At 45.6% G+C, this 23,426-nt stretch overlaps 1 protein-coding gene across 1 annotated transcript in view; it reads right to left on the bottom strand.

The window, feature by feature from the left end:
- Positions 1-23,426, bottom strand: part of ANKH (ANKH inorganic pyrophosphate transport regulator) — a 508,089-nt gene that overhangs the window by 119,953 nt on the left and 364,710 nt on the right. The window contains exons 7-8 of the mRNA XM_086965246.1: positions 5,700-5,792; positions 1,924-2,022 (exon numbers count right to left, since the gene is read on the bottom strand). Of these exons, the coding sequence (XP_086821372.1) occupies positions 1,924-2,022; positions 5,700-5,792 (192 nt within the window). The remainder of the gene's footprint in view (positions 1-1,923; positions 2,023-5,699; positions 5,793-23,426) is intronic.

The raw sequence follows: 23,426 nt of genomic DNA, 5'->3' as shown, positions 1-23,426 counted from the left end.
ATCTGCCAAACTGTAATTTAAAATCCAACCTTACCATAAGTTGTGATTTTAAATTGTGAGTCCAGTGACACCAAATGTGAAAAGTCTATTTCTTCACAATTGGGAATTATACTTAAAAGGTGCAATAGGGTAATCCCAACGTTATCCTATAGACGTCCAATGGCATCAAGATCTGCTTCCATAAGGAGGGGATTGAAAATTGCTGGTGAATTAGATGGCAGTACACCCAGTTTGGAATTAAAATCGTCTGCCAGTATTAGGTTAAAAGGTCTACTGCCTTGGGATTCCCTATCTGAAAAAGAGCCAATCAAAAAAAACAGAACCTCAAAAAGCTATTTAAACCGTTCTGAAAAGAGATTGTTGTAGACGTTCACTACGTAAATCCTGAGCTTATTTGCCCAATTTAGATCAAAGGCTTGTAGCATGTCTGTTCCAGTTACTATGGGATGAATCTTGCAGCCGATATTCGCCTTAAACCAGGCTGCTATTCGCCCTTAAACCCGACCCACTGGAGAAGGAGTGGCTGAGAAATAAAAACATGAGAATCCATCACACAAAACCTCAGTTGTGGCCCATGTTTCCTGCACGAGCACAATATCATAGCCTTTAACAAAGGACAGCCATCCATCAAGATTAATTTTGGTAGCCAGTCCAGCAACATTCCAACTAAGTAGGTTAATGTTGGATATGCTCAAGCTCGTGCACTCACCACGCTACCATCTCTGGATCAACATGAGGCAGCAGCAGGATCAGAGGCAGATCCCATACACAGTGAGTCCTGGGTTGCCATCAGTGGAGAAATCGACACACAACCGTTGGTGCAGTGAGACACACAGGTTAGCTCCCAATGAGCTACAACAACTGAGGCGCAAACTCCCTTCCGACCTGTGTGTCAATCATTATCTTCCAAACCTCCAAGACTTCAAATCTATTTCGATATAATTTTATCAACTTCATTTGCATCTGATTAATACATTCGAAGACACCATGATACATATTTGACATAGTATAAGAATGTCAAGTATATTTTAAATAATAGAATAATGGGTTCTGGTTGGCAATAATAACCCCTCCATTTCTTAATCTTTTGAGTGCCCACTTGCGTTCACATTGGTGCTTGGTCAGTAAAAACATTTTAAAAATAAACATAGGTATGCATGTTAACACCTTGAGCAAGGCAGTGGAGCCTTGTGAAACACAATGCTTCTCGAGGATCGCCCTACGGAGTGCAATTTGAATGAATCTTTACAAATGTGGTATGATGAAATAAAGAATATTCTTGTATCATCATGTGAGTCTATCTGTGCAGTGATTAGGCAGAGACTAGAAGTACAAGGGGTGAGGAAATGGCAACTGAATTGTAAGATTGCCATCCTATAGAAGAATCATCCATTCAGCCTTATTACAATAACACCAATAAATGAAGAGTGGATGAATATTAATTATAAATATGTTGAGGGGTGATGGACAATCAAACTGTCCCTGAAATAATTTCGAAAAAAGGTATTCAGCACCAAACATTAAGTTACAATAAAAATAGGACAGCATTTCAGTAACCTGTATGTAAGCAGGGAGTGCACAGGTTCAAAATATTACTGCATATCCCTTAAGTACCTTCCTATGAAGTTTGGAAAGGTGGGGACTTTGACAAGACTAAGATCCATAACTAACAAAGACTTTATCAATCAATTCTGCCTCACAAGAAAACTAAAAAGCATGTGCAGATTACAGTGTTAACTGATGCAACACTGCTCTAAAATGTTAAACATTGCCCACGTGACATTGACAAAAAACAAAACCTGACATACAGTATCATTGTTACCTGGTTTTCGTAACTGCTTCCATCAGTCTGTATGACAAGCCACTTCTCCCCACACTCGCTATTCCTCCCCCAACTTATAAAAGCAAGGAAAGCCTCATTACCGTTAAGGACAGAGCCATGCAGACAAAGGTGAATTTCTTGATGTGTGTGCTAGATACTGCACTGCTGCTGCTGTTCTCCAATTTGTTGCTAGGGTTATTCTGGAGAAAGAAGAAACAAGAAAGCGAGTTTAGACATTCAATTGCATTCTATCCCCTGTGAAGCACTGAATTGTGCCTATTTTTATATCTGTTGAGAGTGTTGGAGCAGTCAAATGCTGTTTTGTCTGAAGTGCCGAATATACTTGCACTTCGCATGCACATGGGGAGTCCAAAGAACTCTTGTTATTAGAACACACTCAACCAAGACGGTCTCAATGTAATTTTTGTGCAATATGCAAAGTACATTTATTTGCGCACTCAGCCCTGCTTCGGACCAATATGTCAATTTCCCAGTTCCCGTGGGGGGGACAGAGGCAACTCTCAATGTTAACTATGAAAAAAACAGCGGTGCCATGACACATGTGCTATCTGTCTTACACAGTATAAAATAAAATTAAAAAATATTGCCAATTCCAACATATCTGTCAAAACCTCTTTCAGAGGGCGACCGGGCAAGAAAGTGTTACTGGGCCCAACCATGGGGTTGAAGCATTTTGCTCCTGATATCCCAGGGCCTCACATGCTACTGGTCCAGAGAAACCAAGCCATGTACTTTCCCTTTCAGCACTTGACTCTCAGTGGTAGCGCGGGTCGGGCAGTCTAGCATTTTTCGAGGGGATGTCAGTGTCAGGCATACACAGGCGCAAGACTCAAAGTGCAAACAGTAACTTCAATCAGGTGATTGGCCAGTAAAATGCTTGCTTTTATTTAATCAAGATAAGTACACAAAGCACAGAGGCAACGCACTAAATAATATCCAGTCTCTCAAGGCTGGCTCACTAGCATCCCTTACAATAAGCCCAGGCCTCACTGACCAGTAACTCTTCCTGGATGCAAAGAGACCTTTGATGTACATAGACAATGGTTTGCTCCCCTTCCTTCAGCGAGTGCTCGGACCCAAGCCCTTAGAAATATCAGCAATGCACATCTCCTGTCTGGGGGTTGCACTCTTCAACTCTCCTAGCCACTTCAGGCCTGAGGCCAGAACCCACAGACCTCCATGTTATGTGCCATACACTGGCACACACACATCCCAGCACACATACAGAGGTATCCAGCACAATACACATAATATGCCGGCCACGGGCAAATTAAGTACACAACTAGAGAACTTTACATAAGTTCTCCAGTAGGCACCATTCCCATGATACAGGTGAAAAAGCCTGTTCACACTACTGATCACTATGAAACACAAACGTGGAATCCTGCCACCACTATGTTTTTAATGTACCCCTCCCAGTCCAACAAGAATGCATTACCATGAGACACGCCTAGGTCATGGTACACATGCATTATAAATATCCGCTCTTGACCAAAGATCATTACCAGGGGTTCAGATATCCATGCAGCTAGAGAACTCAGGGCTGGGACTCACCTCTGGCACCGTGCAGGGGACTTTCAGGTCCTAATAACATCTATCTTGTATCGTAATACAAGCTTGTTATACACAGACGTAGTCACAGGGTCTTTTCATTAATCCATTCATGAGAATTTCTAAAGCAGAAAATGACTATAGCAACTCTCTGCATTTGGGTAACCATTCCCAACACACTGTGCCCCTGTATTGATGACATTAGCACTTCTAACAGGCAGCTTACAATAGCTCTAGCCAGACGCTAAAAAATAGGTACAAAGGATTCTAGAATTCTGAATTCTGATAATTTTTTAGGTTTTAAGTGCCATTTTTTAAAGCCCCAGAATTTTGTTTACATCTCCCTAAAAATTATGTAATTTTTAAGTCTCATTGAAATGCATGTAAAGTTAAAAGTGAGAGTACAATAAGAAGACATTGGATACTTCACAAAACTCAAAAACGTATCATTGTTTGAGAGTTTGAGACCTGGAATCAAAGTTACATAGTGCTCCCTCCTGCTCCTCCCACAGAATTCTGAAAATCATGATTTAATCAGACTATTTCTTATAAATGCTAACAATGGCTCCATGCCCCATTAATATAGTAAAATACGTTTTCCTGCCCAGTGTTTTTATCTGACATCTACTTGTTACTAATGTGTGATGTAAAGAAACATATGCCTTTACTCAATCAATTTCCATAAGCTTCCCTCGATCCTTATTCCAGTTCTGATTTGCTAAATAAACTCCGAAATAAAAAAAAACTCTTGCATTGCCTCAGAAATAAAAATATCTTTTCGTCAAGAACAACATTTTAATATTCGACTGTAACACACAGACCTGTCCCAGAGTGCTTTGGGTGGATAGGGTGACTAGGACAGGACTAAAACTGGCCAGGTGACTCTGACCAGATCTGCCACCCATGGACCCCCCTCCATCCCTCCTCACCGCACCCCCGGCCACACGTCACTGTGCTTCCAGCTCACTGAAATTAACAAACACTAACTGCCCATTAAGTAATCACACTGACGACAATCCAGCTCTCTAACACTGAACAACAACTTCTTATCTGACCACAAGTCGAAAAATAAAAACTATTTATATTTCTTGTATAATGTCAGACGTGAATGATATGTATGTAACTGCAGTTGGGAAGAATTTAAGTTTAGCTCAACTTCCTGTTTCTTTTTGTTGCCCCACACTTACAGCTAGAGTCTGTGGGATGAATGCTTTTAGCACCAAGTCCATTCTTAAAAAATACAGCAGAAAAGCTGTGTGCATACCCTTGCACGTCTTAAAAATAAGCAATTGGGGTGATTTTCAAAGCAATGCCCTTTCCCTGCAAAGACCATCCTCGTACGATTCCTTTTTAAAGTTTCAGAGGGTTTACATTTTGTAGTGTAAATCAAGACAATGTACAAAATGCAACACGTAGGGTTGAAATCAGCTCTGTGCAGGTAACAGCAGTGGGTGGTGGGGCGAGGTGAGGGGGGATTTCGAGGAACGGCATCGTCCCTCGAAATGCCCCCTCACCGGGCCCACCGTCACTCCCCTGTTTACCTGCATGGACCGCGGCTGGTTGTAATGTCCACACAAAAGTGGAGACATGGTTGCACAAGTTATAGTTCCACCTCTAGGACCTTGGCTGTCATGCTTGCTGAGGTGGCAAAGGTTGGAGCGGTTCTTGGAGGAGAGCCAATGTACTCAATGGACAACTTGCTCCTGGTGGATTGGGTGGCTGGACAGTCACTGAACTCTCTTCTCTATAGTGGCCCACATAAAGTCTTTTTTCCTTCTCTATTGTGATTGCAGAGCTGGTCGTTTACGCACAGATAGCCCCAATGCCTCTGTAAGGGGTTTGGAGACCATCCTCAGCCCATCAGACATTGGAAGATAGGGATACGAGTTTGGAATCATGGTTAGGAGGGCATGCACACTCTACAACTTTTTGGATGAGGCTATCTGGAAATACTAATAGGTAGGAGAAAGTGATTCTTTAGTAGACAATTGGGAATCTGCTAAGGTGCTTGAGCAGATAAAAGGGGATTTTAATATCCGACAATAAATGGTGGGAGTGGATAAATAGCAGGACCATCCTCAAATGTTTGCAATTTGCCTGGAAAACAGAACACCTAGCTAATTCCATGTGGAATGAAGTAAATGATGCCACTCAATTAGATCCACACTTCATTTAGATTAAGTAATTTAGAAACAAATTGCCCTTGCAAGTGTGAAAAGCAAATGACCTTTCATTTCACACATTACAAGGCTACAAGAGCGGGGCTGCAACACTTACATATGTTTTATACATTTATATAACAAACCTTGTCAAATGCAGGATAGACCGCTCGGATTTCTGTCAACCAGCCATATGGCATGTGTCCGACTGGATAGGTTGCAGTGAGGATAGCAACAGCCTAAAGAATTAGAAAGAATCAAAGTTAAGGAATGACCATTAAAAATTACTATATGCCCTTTTATCAGGGGTGAGCTGTCCTTATCGGCCTCAAGTTAAGTGTGGAACCAAATTTGAGACAAAATATCACAAAACAAATAATAGCAAAAATATTTCAGGGGGCATTTAAATGATTTGCCTCCAGTGCCACTATTTGGGACCTGAACAGGGTCTGACCATTTCCCCTGGCATAGTGCAGCGACGGATTCGCTAGACAACCACTTAAAGGAAAATGTTGCTTCGACATAGGAGGGTATACTTACTGTGACAGCTGAAAAACATTCCATGACCACAACAACAAGCATTTGTAATGCAATAGGTCTCGCATTAGGAAAGTTTGAGCTATTGGTATTGTAAATGACAATTTTTGTATTTATGTGTTGGTTTTGAAAATAGCGAAATTAATAGCTTTGCCATTTACAATGCCAATAGTTATAACTTTCGCAAATGTGACACCTATAGCATTTGTAATGCAATATGTGTTGAATTTACGTGACTTAGATGTATTGATATTACAAATAACAATGGCTTTTAATTTTTTTTAAATAATTAATACTTAAATAAAATTGATTGTAATTTATAATGGCAATAGTTTACATTTTTGTAAATAACTTTTGTGAAGATTATGTTCAGTGTATTTTATTGTGATAAAAATCCAAGAACAGAAGTGAAATATTAACTTTTTTGGGACACTTGTAATAAAGCTTGAAACATTGAGAGAACATATTTGAACCAGTTGTTGTTGAATGGTTGCACAGATTGATGCTGTGGTGGCGACGAGTGATGCTGTGGCGTTCAGTGATGCTGTGGTAGCGCATAGTGATGTAGTGGTGCCACCGAGTGATGCTGTGGTGGTGCTGAGTGATGCTATGATGATGCGATAAAGTGAGGGCGATAGATAGAGGGAGGGCGATAACTAGAGTGAGGGCGATAGATAGATAAAATGAGGACGATAGATAGATAGTGTAATTATGTGACATGTAATTATGTGGCACTGAGTGGTATTGTTTGGAGTGTATGTTGCATTGAGTGTAGTGTAATTATGTAGCATATAATTATGTGGCACTGAGTGGTATTGTGTGGAGTGTGTGTTGCATGTAGTAGAGTGTAATTATGTGGCATGTAATTATGTGGCACTGAGTGGTATTTGGAGAGTATGTTGCAATGAGTGCAGTGTAATTATGTGGCGTGTAACTATGTGGCACTGAGTGGTATTTGGAGTGGATGTTGCATTGAGTGTAGTGCAATTATGTGGCGGGTAATTATGTGGCACTGAGTGGTATTTGGAGCGTATGTTGCATTGAGCACAGTGTAATTATGTAGCATATAATAATGTGGCACTGAATGATATTATGAGGAGTGTATGTTGTATTCAGTAGAGTAATTGTGTGGCGTGCAATTATGTGGCACTGAGTGGTATTGTTTGGAGTGTATGTTGCATTGTAATTATGTAGCATATAATTATGTGACACTGAGTGGTATTGTGTGGAGTGTGTGTTGCATTCAGTAAAATGTAATTATGTAGTGTGTAATTATGTGGCACTGAGTGGTATTTGGAGTGTATGTTGCGTTGAGCGCAGTGTAATTATGTAGCATATAATTATGTGGCACTGAGTGGTATCGTGTGGAGTGTATGTTGTATTCAGTAGAGTGTAATTGTGTGGCATGTAATTATGTGGCACTGAGAGGTATTGTTTGAGAGATGCAAAGCCACCTTTAAAAGTTCCTAGGAATAGATCCCAGCCACTGGATTGCACAGTTCAGAGGACTGATATTTGATGGCCTGCTCATTCTAGTGCTCATCTGCTCTCTGGGGCAAGGAGGTGAGAATGACACCGATGTGAACGATTTCTGCTCCTTCTCTTAATCCACACCTATAACCCTCACGTCTGAGGTCAGCTGCTGTCAGGTGAACTCATTCTCCACAGCTGGTGAAATAGATTTCTTCACTCATCCTCAATGCCTAAATGTTTTTAGGTCGAAGCCTGCATTGCAGGGCATGCCCTGCTGCAGGCAAAGAGATACTGTGAGCAGGGGATTTCAGTATGGCGTGAAGCCACGCCCCTTTTTTCCATTGGCAGGCCTCTGGAAACGGAGGCCTGCCATTGGAAAAAGCTCCTGTTTAGCAGATGCGTCTGCTCTGGATCCCGCCTCTCGAGGACTCCATGACCTGCCTTACGGTAGCATGACAATATTTTTAGAAATATCGCCTTGGCAACCATGAGGCAGGTCAGGGAGTCCCCGTTTTTTTTTTTTGTTTCGTTTGTGCCGTCATTCCTGTGAGTTCCTGGGCGGTGGAGGAGGTAGGGGAGAGGCGGTGCTGGTTATGTTTGTTGCAGGATGCCTTTTTTTTTAAAATGCAGATGATCCTTTCACGGCTGTGCAGCTTTACCGCTGCGCGGCCAATGCTTGTTTTTAATGCGACAGAGTGTTTTCCTTGTCTATTGAGCACTAAGTCATGTTGTTCAGAAGCAGGCACACTTTTCATTTAAACAAGATCACAGTCGGGCAGATCGTTTGAACAATTAGGATGTGAAAGCATGACACGCAGTAGCAGTTTTCGTAAAAGTAAGTTGGAGAGTCACCAAAAGGATAGAAATGGGGTCATGTTTGTTAGTTTTTAATTATTAACGTGTGGCTCATGCCACTTTATTTAGAATACGGCGGCACACAGTGCTTTTGATTGACTGGCAACGCGCTTGTATCGACTGCTGTTTGCAAAAGTGTTTTTCAGCTTTCGTGCATAGAAAGGCCGCTAGTTATAGGGCTGGTACTGAATTATACCTTTTTTTGCATTGCAGGGAAACTTATAATACCAATATTGATGGTTCATGTGATTACCGGGTAGGTTTTAATTTGTTTAAGGTGTTCTGCTTAAAGCGGCATGTTTTCAGCACATGGGTGTTTAGATGTGAAGCGGTGGCACATGGAAAAATGTAGCATGAAAATAAAGACCTCCAGGTTTTGTGGGATACGTGGAGCACTCACTTGGGAATATGTTTATGATGGAGGCAACACCAACACACAACACATTTTTATGGTGTACGCAAGTGCTCTTGAGCAACAGCATGAACTAATGGAGTCAACTTGACGATGATGAAATAGCTTGGGAAGTTCTTAAACTTTTTGTTGTTATAGTATGGTTAAATACATGGATTATTTGTTATCTGTAGAGTTTCCCTTGACAAAGGGATTCCCAAAATGCATTGCGAACATGGCATTGGAAACTTCATGTTGAATTCACGAATATTAGAAAGTCAAGAGAAAATTATCACATTTACATTTCATGGTGCACGAGAAATGTGTCAAATGAACCTTTTGTGTTATTGTTATTATTGTGGATAATTTGTTGATGTACTTTGAAATCAGTTAAATTGAAAAAAGCTGTATAAAAAATAATCACTTAAAATAAGTTATTCAATGATTGCACCTTATGGGGATGAGCAGTGGTGCATCTTGAGGCATGTGACAGTTTGTACACATCAATTTGTGGATAATGTTTTCCTGACAGGAGCGGGTCAGGTTTCAAGGTAGCACACAACAGATTAACAGTTGAATCACAGATTATCTTCATTATACTGAACACGTAGGTGTGCAGGTAATATCCACAGATTGACAAAAATAAACGTGCCAAGCGTAACGTGTGTGTGAGGCAAAGCTCCCAAAATGTGCAGGCAAACTAAAATATGAGCAAACTAAGCGGGCCTCAAAGGAAACACACGATAAAAGAAAGGAGCTGGGAAGGGAGCACATTTTATATTGTTTTCAATTTGTGGGCATGCATAGCGTTGCCTAGGTTTCTGCATGTGCAGGACTTAAAACATTGATCCACACGTATATGTGCACTGCTCAGGAAGATGGCATTCAAATCGCAGACCAACAGCACTATCAATGTGACCCCAATCCCTGAACTTTCAGCAGCCGGAACCATCCGTGAAAAGGAGACCAGCCCCTTCCGCGAATTCCCACTGACTCGTGGAATGCTACCCTGCCATCCTGCTGAGTACTGCAGGGCGTCAAGATTCCCCGTGTGCGTTCTTATGGTGCCCAACAAATGTCTTTCTCTGACAACCACCAGCTAGTGGCTGCCATCCCCTTTCTACTGCAAGTGTCTTTCCATTTTTGATAGAAGGCCTATGTTACACCGGTTTCCTGAAATCAGGCTATTTGTTTGTCTTTGTTCTGTATTACTGTGCAGTTTTCCATTTTTGTTTAATTTTTGGAGCAGGGTGCCCGATTAAAACTTACCACCGGATGCTCACTTTTAGGTCATGCGCATACGCTATTGCTGCGATGGGTATTATTTGCAGTAAAGGTCTTAGAGTCTACACCCATTGATTACCATTCGGTTGGCTTGATTGCTACTCTTTTTTGCTACTTCCTAATTGGCCAGGTGTCACTTCCATTCATCTGTGTGGTGCACAGACCAAGCACAGAGGGATTAATTCTAAATAGAGTCCTTCTTCTGCTCCCGTTGTAATTCAGGTACTATTCCCCACCCCCTACCTCCACACGCCTTTGGCCTATCCCCCCATCCCTAGCCATAACAAACAAGCATTTGCAATGCAATAGGTCTCGCATTTGCAAGAGTTTAACCTATTGGCATTGTAAATGACAATGCCTTTTATTGATGTTGTGAAAACTAACACGTAAATAAAAGGCATTGCCATTTACAATACCATTTACAATACCAATAGCTCCAAAACTCGCAGTTGCGAGGCCTACTGCATTGCAAATGCTTGTTTATATTTTAATCTGGAAAGTCGTAATAGAAGAGCACCTGTCGGATAGAGGCTGTGAAATTGAGCTTTTGGCACCCACGCGTTTTGGAGATGGGTTTGGGCTCACACAGCTGCCTTTTCCTGTGTTACAATGAGCTCATTTTTACTGAACAGCATTAGCAGAAAAAATTCCACCCTCAGTGTGATGAAGTAGGCGCAGCAGCATTAAAAACAAGCATTGGAAATGCAATAGGTCTCGCAGCATTAGAGTTAGTGCTTTTAGAATTGTTTATGGGTTTTTTTGTAAATCTTTAGCATTTTTGTTTCCTGTAGCCAATGCTAAAGAATTAAAAAAAAAAGCCATAAACATTTCTAAAAGCTCTAACTCAAATGCTCCGAGACCTATTGCACTGTGTGAGGGTGAGGGGTTGAGGGTGAGTGAGGGTGAGTGAGGGTGAGTGTGAGTTAGGGTGAGGGGTTGAGGGTGAGTGAGGGTGAGGGGTTGAGGGTGAGTGAGGGTGAGGGATTGAGGGTGAGTGAGGGTGAGGGGTTGAGGGTGAGTGAGGGTGAGGGATTGAGGATGAGTGAGGGTGAGGGGTTGAGGGTGAGTGAGGGTGAGGGGTTGAGGGTGAGTGAGGGTGAGGGGTTGAGGGTGAGTGAGTGAGTGAGGGTGAGTGAGGGTGAGTGAGGGTGAGGGGTTGAGGGTGAGTGAGGGTGAGTGAGGGTGAGGGGTTGAGGGTGAGTGAGTGAGGGTGAGTGAGGGTGAGGGGTTGAGGGTGAGGGGTTGAGGGTGAGTGAGTGAGGGTGAGTGAGGGTGAGTGAGTGAGGGTGAGGGGTTGAGGGTGAGTGAGGGTGAGGGTGAGTGAGGGTGAGGATGAGTGAGGGTGAGTGATGGTGAGGGTGAGTGAGGGTGAGTGAGGGTGAGGGGTTGAGGGTGAGGGTGAGTGAGGGTGAGTGAGGGTGAGGGTGAGTGAGGGTGAGGGTGAGTGAGGGTGAGTGAGGGTGAGGGTGAGTGATGGTGAGGGTGAGTGAGGGTGAGTGACGGTGAGGGTGAGTGAGGGTGAGGGTGAGTGAGGGTGAGGGTGAGTGAGGGTGAGGGGTTGAGGTTGAGGGTGGGTGAGGGGTTGAGGGTGAGTGAGGGTGGAGGGTGAGGGGGTGAGGGTGAGTGAGAGTGAGGGTGAGTGAGGGTGAGGGGTTGAGGGTGAGTGAGGGTGAGTGAGGGTGAGGGATTGAGGGTGAGGGATTGAGGGTGAGTGAGGGTGAGGGATTGAGGGTGAGTGTGGGTGAGGGATTGAGGGTGAGTGAGGGTGAGGGGTTGAGGGTGAGTGAGGGATTGAGGGTGAGTGAGGGTGAGTGAGGGTGAGGGATTGAGGGTGAGTGAGGGTGAGGGGTTGAGGGTGAGTGAGGGATTGAGGGTGAGTGAGGGTGAGTGAGGGTGAGTGAGGGTGAGGGGTTGAGGGTGAGTGAGTGAGGGTGAGTGAGGGTGAGGGGTTGAGGGTGAGTGAGTGAGGGTGAGTGAGGGTGAGTGAGGGTGAGTGAGGGTGAGTGAGGGTGAGTGAGGGTGAGTGAGGGTGAGTGAGTGAGGGTGAGGGAGGGGGTGAGGGTGAGTGAGGGTGAGTGAGAAAAAAATAAGAGCAGACAGTGCTGGGGCTTGACTGGCTATTAGCAGAGAGCGCCCGAGGGTCAGATACAGTGCCTGGAAGCGAGGACATCACAGCCTGCTCGACTTCAAACCCAAACGCAGCGGCAGGCTTAGCATTAGACTCCCACTGCTATATGGTGACCAAAAGAGGAAACTGTATGTTCCTGGAAGCGGATGTCCGAAGAGATGGGAAACCTGTGGAAGAGAGCGACGGTGGGGCGACAACGATTATGGCTTTGTTTGCTTTTGGTATCCGACTGGCTGCTGCGTTCCGGTTCTGAGCCGTGGAAGTTAAAGGGGTTCTCGCAGAGTCAACGAGGCAAAACGCGAAGGAAAGAACCATGGCTGAAGACGGGTAACATTATATTAAATCTACATCCGTTTGCAAGCGCTAAACGAAGCCTGACATGGGCGAGCAATAATTCAGTGCAAATACTGTAGCGGGGCAGCCAGGATTGGATATAGTATAATTGAGCATGTGTTTTTTTATCAACAATGACGCGAGATTTGCTACGTAAATTCAAGAGGCACGCGCTGTAAAAGTTACAACTATTTGCGTGTGTGCGCGTGAGTGAGCTCTTCTTTGCTTTTAATCTTTTGGCGCGATATATTTAAGTTGGAACGCAAACGACGACAGCGCGTTCGCCTCTTTTAACTCTGCGCCAGTCAGACAAGGATTTTACTTCAGGAAGGTCTGGAGTTGTGTTTTGAGTAAGTTTGCTCTCGTTTGCATGTACCTGACAAAGCCCCAGCATATACTTAGTTTCCAGCTAACTTCGCAAACCGTGTGAAATCCCGAATGTGGTTTGGTACAGAGGAACACGATTTTGGACTATTTATGTATATCCTTTACAAATTGTCGTTACGTTCACTTTATGTATGCAGTAGCTAATGCTTAGAACTCTGGCCCTGAAGAAAGCCATGGGATCTTGTCCCTACCGGCTGAAACATGTTGGCCTTGTATATGCAGTTATATGTTTAGACTGCTTCCTCTGCATTGTTCTTGTTTGTTTGAGGGAAAGGACAAATTACATTAGAGTTCTTCGCCTATTGATCCTTTTACCCCTTGTTTTTAACTCACACATCTTTTGATTTTTGCACTGCACTCGATCCCATCTTTATCATTTGTTCATGGGTACCTTAGCGATTGATGGTGCGACCCAATTGAGTAAGGGCGATGGATGGGTCTCATTGATCAAGAGACATACCACCCCATTTTTGGATGACCAAATGAGAACACTTGATCTACATACCTATTTGATGGGAATCCAACACATCTCTGTACGGGTCTTACCAACAATCTCAGTAGGTCCTTCGACAGGTTTGTCCTGGCACACATTTTGATATAGAGACTTATGTAGCTCTATTAGCGCCTAACTCACTTATGTAGGAGTTTTGCAGCAGCTCGGAGTACTTGAAGCTCCGTTATAGACCCCCGGTTCTTTTGTTGTTAAAATCCCGAATGTGAACTGTAAATCAATTGGTCAGAATAAACTGTTAAACAAACACAAGAAACAGTCGGACAGGAAGCAATCGCAGGAGCAGGCTCATGTGTGCAGCAGTTACAGAGCGCACACACACAACTGGAGACCAGTTACAGTCAACGAACAATCGCAGGCAGGAGCAGTCACAGGCGGAGAGAAACGATGCGGTCACAGACATGGAGCAGTAACATGTAAGGGAGGGGTCGCCTGCAGGAGGCAGTCGAATTCGGAGAGCTGCTGCAGGCACGCGGTACTCACAGGCAGGGCTGGCGCAGACAGGGGCTTCACTCGAGGAGGCTGCGGGGACCAGTGGAGGGGGGAGGAGAAATGCGACACGGCGGGAAGGGGAGGGACAACCAAAGAAGACGGAGACCCCAAAGACAGGCAGGAGGCAGGGACAGGCAGCGTGGGAACCGGGAACGGAGGAGAGAGGCAAGAGGAAGGAAGGACGAGGAGAGGAAGGCCATTGAAGGGGGCGACTGAACCTCAAGGCAGAAAATTGAGGAGCATAATTGAAAAGGAGGCCGAAGGAAAATGTTTAAATTGAGGGACAAAGGTAGAAGGTGGGGGCACTTGGGAGAAATATTGTAAAGCTCGAGGAAAAAGAATACAGGAAGGGAATACCTGAAAGGAGAGAGACAAACGGAAACAAGCCTTTCACCGTAACACGGCGGGCAGGGGAGGGGCGGAGAGGGGAGAGGTGCGACACGGCAGGCAGGCAGGCAGGCAGGGGAGGAGAGTAGGAGGAGGAGGGGGGAGGGGGGAGGAGAGTAGGGGAGGCACGGCCTAGCGGCAGGCAGGCAGGGGAGGAGAGGAGGAGGGGGGAGGAGAGTAGGGGAGGCACGGCCTAGCGGCCGTGCAATCAAGTAGTGAGGGGGCGGAGCTGGGGGAGGCTGTGAGAGAGAGTAGGCGGCTGGGGGCATGTGCACGCGCATTTAAGCTCAATGCGCATGCGCATTGAGCTTAAATTTCTCGTGCACTGCAAGGAATCGCCACGATTCCTTGCAGTGTGGATAAAGAGCGGATAAGTGCCAATACTCTCGCCTTGCTCGATGCGCATGCGCATCGACAGGCGAGACCTAACAAGCTGCTTGCATAGTACTTACTCAAAACTACAGTCTGCAAAATAAACCAGCAGGCAAAGAACAACAAGGGAGGAAGGGTGACGAGACGCATGGGGAGCAGCAGCCTTTGATGTGCCGGCCGGCCATGCAGTGAATAATTAGGGGAGGAGAAATGCCGGCCTGAGGCCGATCGCAAAGCAACAGATGGCTGTGGGGTATGACAAAAGGAGAGAAAGCCAGTGAGCTTATGAAGCTACAAGCACTACACGATTTATAGCACTGTCCATGACTCAACACCAACCCCATTAGCTCTATGGTCTCTACACCCCATCTTAATATTATGGCCAAATACCAGTTATGTTGCAGTGCCATTTTATGGCCTATTTCTAATCCATATCACTTCATAGGCATATTCCCAATCTGCTAGCACAAATCGTTCCCCTGTGGTTAAATACATTTCCTAAGTCTGAAAACCGCCCTAGGGCAGAGTCCTAAACTCCGTAATCACTGCGTCCATCTCCACAGTGAACATCGATAAACTGATGACAAATTCTGAACAAACAGCCTCCCCGTGAGAGAATCCTGTCGCTAGACTAACAGCAATCTATTCCCAAGGTACACCCCACGGATAAAACAACAAAGTCTCAGGCGTCAGCTACGGCGAGCTCACCTCCTCTGTTAAAGTGTTCCCTCGTGTATCCTGGTCCAGAACAGAAGAGACAGTGTTGGGAGAAGTGCCCGTTTAAATACCCTGTGTAATTAGAAAAGTCAACACACCTGTGTACCCTTAAACTTTCCATGATAAAGAGTGAGCACATATTTATGTATTAGAGAGCGAGTTTTTAGCCATACTGCATAAGCTGGTAGCACATACAAATTCTGTATTTGCAATACCCGAAAGTAATTAACAAGATAAGGAAAACAGGTGGCTGACGGGCATCCGGTGCTGCTTTTGATATGCGCGCAGCCGAAACCGAAACCTAACTGGACAATGGGGCTAGGTTAAGAAATGGTGGGACCCTCTGAATCACCCTCACAGTTTGAGCCCTCAGGGCTCCCTTCAAAGGAACATGAGCATTGACATGGTAAGCACTTTCAACTTTGTGCAATTTCAGAGTGGCAGATGACGTAAGTGCTGGGATCCTGAGGGGTTCGTACATCTGAAACAAAGAATGACAAAGAGCACAACTTTTACAGCATTGGTATGACACAAATGTGATGCGATTATTCCCAGGAAGTAACCATACTGCAAAAAGTTTGACCCCAGGCACTGGTAACTACTGCACACTCTCAAACGCTCGTGCTGCGGTCCTTGTGAGAAACAAAAACACAAGACGATAAGCACAGGCTATTGCTGTCAGACTATATGAACAGAAGCGTCTGAAAAGCCTCTAGGTGGTGCAGTCGCTAAGCCCAACTGAGGAAACGTATCTATTTCTACATGCTTTGGGGTATAACAACAGTGAGCAGACCAATGTACTAATCAATCAGTGAAATCGAATTTGTGCCCAAGGAGATATTAACCATATGACTGCAGCAATAAATAAACTATTACATCACCATGCAGCAAAACAAACAAGAAACTCTGAGCAGGAGACATCACAGGCACACAGAGATCTACCCAAACAGAAAAGAGAGTGGTAGAAAAGGGCAGAGACCATAGAGTCGGGGAGAGAAATAGAGGGAGAAAGGGATACGAAGGGCTAGAGTTGGAGAGAAATGAGGGTGAAAGAGCAAGAGAGAGAGAAAGAGAGAGGAGGGGCTGAGGGGGGATACGAAGAGAGAACGGAAAGAAAACCAGGAAAGTAAAGAGGAGGGGAAGAGTGGAGTCAGGAAAGAAGCTTTTAGGGGCGGGACTGCGGATCCCTTTGAAGCACGGCCTCACGGCCGTGAACAGGGATGTAATTAGGGAGATAGTAATTAGCAGATAGTACAGCGACTCTCGGGTACTGCATGGAGCAGAATAAAAGACAAGTTAAAAAAATGTAACGTATTGCAGGAATAAAGTGGGACGGACGATTTTGTTACAGGGTCGATTTGGCCCTGTAACAAAAACGGCCCAGGGCCCCAAACCGCACCCCCCCCCCATGCGGCGCACCAGGGTATTGCCCGGTGCCCGCTACGGCCAGTCCGGCCCTGCTTAAGGAACCCTTTTTAGGTCTCGTGACCTACAATGCGCGCAAGCGCATTGAGGGAACAAGAATTCAAGTGGCCAAAATCATCGTCAAACTAAGGGCTTTCAGCCCCGCGGTTTTCATGAAGTTCACGTGAACAAGCACGCGCATTCAGGGCCAGCCCAGCACATCAAAGGGCTTCTCCTCCCCTAATTATTCATGGCCGGCCGCAGGCCGGCCGTACTTTCAGTTTTCAAGCCCGCCCCCATCCTCCACGCATCTCCTTTCACCATGCCTGCACTCTATACTGCTCAGCAAAACTACTTGTGCCTTGTTAGTCTGGGTTTTACCCACATCGCCTACAATAATGTCCTTTGAAATCTGCAGGCTGATTCATTCATCTGTTATTTGAGTCCCATTAATTTGGGTAATAGTAACATTTATTATTTACAGCGCCGACAAACAGCAGAATTGCGGGTAAAGTGTTATATGCTTTCCCTGATGTATAATACTTCTTTACCTGAACTGCATTTATTTTTACAATTTAGAATATTTTAATTAATTGTGTTAGACTTTTTGAAAAAGTAAAACGTTTTTGCAATTTTGCCACGAGAAATATATATTTTATGGTATAATTTATGGTGATGTCGTTTCAAAACAATAAACTTTTAAACTATTGTGTTAGATGCAAACAAGTTATCGTTATTGTTTTATGTCACTTGTGTAATAGTTGATGGGTACAGCCCTTAGACAGACTCACTGCATCAGTGCAAATCATGCCACCTAACCGCCTCTGCAAAGATGACACAGCGAGTCTGGCCTACCCCGGCAGAGCTTCTCTGACCTCGAAAAGACGTGCTATGTCATTTCAGCAACATCTGCCGCTCGATGCCAGTCAAAGAGGAGATGCGAAAAACACCTTGCCATTTGCACCCTGGTATGTAATTTCTGAGGAGTTGCTCCACTTCAGCTTTCAGCCAGCGGAATTTGAGTGACAGCGAAATGAATGCGCCTGCAAGCTTCATAAATAAAATTGCCCACTTTCCCACTGTCCCCCTTGGCCCTCAGCAAACTGGCACATGTCAGTCCCGCCCTGTCAAAGAAACATACACTCATAGCCCTACAAATGTATCAGCTCGTACAATTTGCAGAGTACAGCGTGTCCTTGCTCACAGACCAGCATACTGCGTGAAACGAAATGCGTTGTCAATTTGACATTTTGGGAAGGAGATCTCTGTTAATCAGTTTCCAGTTTGTGTGTGCACGCTTGCTGATGCTGTGTGGTGGTGTGGTTTCACTAATGTTCCAAAAGTGACACTTCGTTCTAACTTTTCTATAGTTTGGGACTAATAATGGCCCCTTTACAAGTAAAAGAGAATAAATGAAAAACGTGAAATAGTGTAACATGCACTTGCATCTGCAGCATTTCTCCTGCACAAGGCTCGCAAAAGGCTCTCCTCCCTCCCCACATCAAAGGCATCAATCACCCTCCCACAGGCTTCCCCAGCGCTGCCCCGCCCCCTGCTTCACGGCCAGGCCATCTGTTCCCAGCCAGACCTCTCACACCTCCGTCACAGCATGCCTGTGTACTTCAAAGGCTTATCACTTCACACGGCCGCGGGCCGTGCCACCAGAGCACTTCAGTTGGTGCCAACGCCACTCACACATGCAACGCCACTCACACATGCAACCCCACTCATCCACGCAACGCCACTCACACATGCAACGCCACTCATCCACGCAACACCACTCACACATGCAACGCCACTCACACATGCAACGCCACTCACACATGCAACGCCACTCATCCACGCAACGCCACTCATCCATGCAACGCCACTCACACATGCAATGCCACTCACCCACGCAACACCACTCACACATGCAACGCCACTCACCCACGCAACGCCACTCACTCACTCACGCAAAGCCACTCACACCCACGCAGTGCCACTTTCACCCACACAGCACCACTTTCAGACACGCAACACCACTCACACACACGCAAGCCCACTATCACCCACGCAATGCCACACTCACCCAAGCAACGCCACAAATCCACGCAACGCCACTCATCCACGGAACGCCACTCATCCACGCGACGCCACTCATCCACGCGACACCACTCATCCACGCGATGCCACTCATCCACGCGACGCCACTCATCCACACGACGCCACTCAACCACGCAACGCCACTCATCCATGCAACGCCAGTCACCCACGCAACGCCACTCACCCACGCAACACCACTCACCCACGCAACGCCACTCACACACGCAACGCCACTCACACATGCAAGACCACTCACCCACGCAACGCCACTCACCCACGCAACGCCACTCACCCATGCAACGCCACTCACCCATGCAACGCCACTCACCCACGCAACGCCACTCATCCACGCAACGCCACTCACACATGCAACGCCACTCACACATGCAACGCCACTCACACATGCAACGCAACTCACCCACGCAACCCCACTCATCCACGCAACGCAACTCACACATACAACGCCACTCATCCACGCAACGCCACTCACACATGCAACGCCACTCACACATGCAACGCCACTCATCCACGCGACGCCACTCATCCACGCGACGCCACTCATCCATGCGACGCCACTCATCCACACGACGCCACTCACACACGCAACGCCACTCACCCACGCAACGCCACTCACACACGCAACGCCACTCACACATGCAAGACCACTCACCCACGCAACGCCACTCACCCACGCAACGCCACTCACCCATGCAACGCCACTCACCCATGCAACGCCACTCACCCATGCAACGCCACTCACCCACGCAACGCCACTCATCCACGCAACGCCACTCACACATGCAACGCCACTCACACATGCAACGCCACTCACACATGCAACGCAACTCACCCACGCAACCCCACTCATCCACGCAACGCAACTCACACATGCAACGCCACTCATCCACGCAACGCCACTCACACATGCAACGCCACTCACACATGCAACGCCACTCATCCACGCGACGCCACTCATCCACACGACGCCACTCATCCACGCGACGCCACTCATCCACACGACGCCACTCAACCACGCAACGCCACTCATCCATGCAACGCCAGTCACCCACGCAACGCCACTCACCCACGCAACGCCACTCACCCACGCAACGCCACTCACACACGCAACGCCACTCACACATGCAAGACCACAAACCCACGCAACGCCACTCACCCACGCAACGCCACTCACCCATGCAACGCCACTCACCCACGCAACGCCACTCACACATGCAACGCCACTCATCCACGCAACGCCACTCACACATGCAACGCAACTCACCCACGCAACCCCACTCATCCACGCAACGCAACTCACACATGCAACGCCACTCATCCACGCAACGCCACTCACACATGCAACTCCACTCACACATGCAACACCACTCACACACACAACGCCACTCACCCACGCAATGCCACTCACCCACGCAACGCCACTCACCCACACAACGCCACTCACACACGCAACGCCACTCACACACGCAACGCCACTCACCCACGCAACGCCACTCACCCACGCAATGCCACTCACACACGCAACGCCACTCACACACGCAACGCCACTCACCCACACAACGCCACTCACCCACGCAACGCCACTCACACACGCAACGCCACTCACACACGCAACGCCACTCACACATGCAACGCCACTCACACATGCAACGCCACTCATCCACACAACGCCACTCACCCACGCAACGCCACTCACCCACGCAACGCCACTCACTCAAAGCCACTCACACCCACGCAGTGCCACTTTCACCCACACTGTGCAGTGCACAATAGGTCTCGCAGTAGGAAAGTTGGAGCTATTGGTTTTGTAAATGACAAAGTCCTTTATGTTTTTAAAATGAAAACAAAAATAAAAGGCATTGTTATTTGCAATTGTAATAGCTCCAACTTTCCTACTGCGAGACCTATTGGCAACGCCAGTGCTTGTTAGTAGGTTTAGATTAACGGCTGTTTGAGAAAAAAAACAATACGGTTCCCAATCTATGCCTTACTGTTTGCATACAGCTCCTTGATGCCGACTTACAGCTCACTCTGCTATATTAGAAAGACAGCAATTTGCAAACTGCAAGAAACAAAAGGAGCTCTGAACCAAAAGCACCCACTTACCTAACTACATAAAATAAAAATATGAGATCTGCACAAAATGTGCTTAGCAGCAGACACATTAACCCTCAATGCTACTTTAGGTGTCAAAAATGTGTCTAGACAAACTCTACTCTTGATGACTCTCCACCCTTTGTTACTCCACACCTTTCCATTGTCACTCCTGGAACCACATTTATGGGTTCTCTTAGTATTTGCTTACGTCTCACCTGAGACAGCGCATGAGCTGTTGCTTGCAAGGCATTTTATTAACCTAAAAACCCTAAAGAGGGCTTCGAGACAGCCCCTTACTTACCATTTGAAGGCTTTGTCAGCCTCATTTCTATTCTTTTCATTGGTCAGCTGCAGCTGCTTTCAGCTCTAGTGGGATTTTGGTTTCCCTTTCTTTAGATTCGTCACACACACCGAAGCACTATAAGCAATGGGCGGCAACTCTTGTAAACAAACATATTTAGCGCTTTGAACTCCTGCCTAACCGGCGGAAGCTCACCATCCTGCAACTGTGATCAGTAATCTGAGCCAGTGCATCACTGTTCTAGTGTTTATATTTAAAATATTCTGGGTGTATTTTTTTTTAATGTAGTTCTCTATGTTTTCCCTGGTAACTCACTTACTTATGTGACAAAAGAAATCACTGCCTGAATTCCTCAATAATCATTTTAAGATTTGTTAAAGATAGGAGGTGGGACCCAGCGCCCTATCCTTCGCTGCTACAGTAAAACATTAAACAGTTTAAGTGACTGTTGCAAGATAATTCACCTTATGTAATAGTCATTGCGGTTTGCGTAGTTGAGCACGTGACAGTTATTCTAATAATCCAATAATATGTTACTTATGCAGTGATTTCGGGAAAACGCCTTAGAGAGTACATGTTGTTAACAATTAGCAACACCGAATTGAAATTGATGCACAATCGTCCTCTGCAGCATGAAAGGCTGAATTCATTTACCGTATTCAACCTACAGTCTGCGGGTTGTTGCTATGGTATGGATGTTTATATAGTGATTACTGCCTTTACAGATGAGTAGCGCGCTGCTCGTAGGAGATCTGTATGAGTCCGAGGCGTTTGCCTTTGCAGGCCTGACCTCGGACCCCAAGTGGTCTCCAGCTCTCCCCTTCTATGTACTTACCCCCCCCCACCCCTGCCATTCAGTTTAAGTTACTTTCAGTCCTCAAGTTATCCAGACCTTGCCGGTATTCACGCGTACAGAGCAGTCATGTTTTAGTCCTTTCTTTTCTATATTAATTTCATTTCTTTTCTATATTAATTTCATGAAATATATAAGTCCATACTGTACTATAAAATGATAAGCCATACCATACCATGCTATACTGTCCAATGACATGCCATACCATATTATATAGTGACAGGCCATACCATAGTATACCATACCATAGCAACATATGACAGGCCACACCATACAATGCCATACAGTCACATGGAACACTACACCATACAATGGAACTTTATACCATAACCATACCATACAACACCATACCATACAATTACAGGTCATACCATACCATATTATACAACGACAGGCCATACCATAACATACTATACCAAACTATACTATACAAACCATACCACGCCATTCTAGGCTATACAATTACAGTCAATACCACACCATACTGTACAATGACAGACCTTACTATACCTTACACAGGGCCACTGGAATTATGCGGCACGGTGGCACATTATGTGGCAGGATGGCACATTATGCGGCAGGGGGGCACATTATGCAGCAGGGTTAACTAAATTATACAACAAGAAAGGCCAAATTATGTGGCACATTTTGTGATAGTATTACTTCATTACGTTGTCATTTTTACACCTGGTAACAGTTGCCTGGGATAGAGTTCACTTTATTAGTACCAATTAAACACCCATTAAATAATAAGCTACTGAAAGATAACCTGTTAAACTTTGCATAATCCTTCTGGAGTGCAGGAACTCAAGTTTCTATATTTTATATACCTTTTGATCTGTTTGAGTTCGAAACAATTTTTTCTTAAAACCTGCAGATTATGCAGCCGGTGATGGATTATGTGGCAAAGCCATAATTATGTTAAAGTCACTGCAGCTGCAGACTAACAAAATTCCAGTGGGCCTGTCAATACCATACTATCCAATCACAGGCCATACCATACCATACTTTCCAATGACTACCATACCAAACCACACTATACCATACCATAACAGACCATACAGTACAGTAACAAACCATACCAGGCCATACAGTACTAGAGAATGACAAGCCAAACCATGCCATACAATAACAGGCCATACCATACCATACTGTATTATATAATGCCAGGCTAAAGCATACCATTCAATCATAAACAAAACAACAGTGGTTGTGCTAACAGATATGCACTTCTATCAATCAGTATTT

This window comes from Lissotriton vulgaris, chromosome 4_1, assembly GCF_964263255.1.
Source record: "Lissotriton vulgaris chromosome 4_1, aLisVul1.2, whole genome shotgun sequence".
In the NCBI taxonomy this organism is placed as follows: domain Eukaryota; kingdom Metazoa; phylum Chordata; class Amphibia; order Caudata; family Salamandridae; genus Lissotriton; species Lissotriton vulgaris.
The sequence above is the reverse complement of the archived record's forward strand: the minus strand, read 5'-3'. Positions and strand labels throughout refer to the sequence as shown.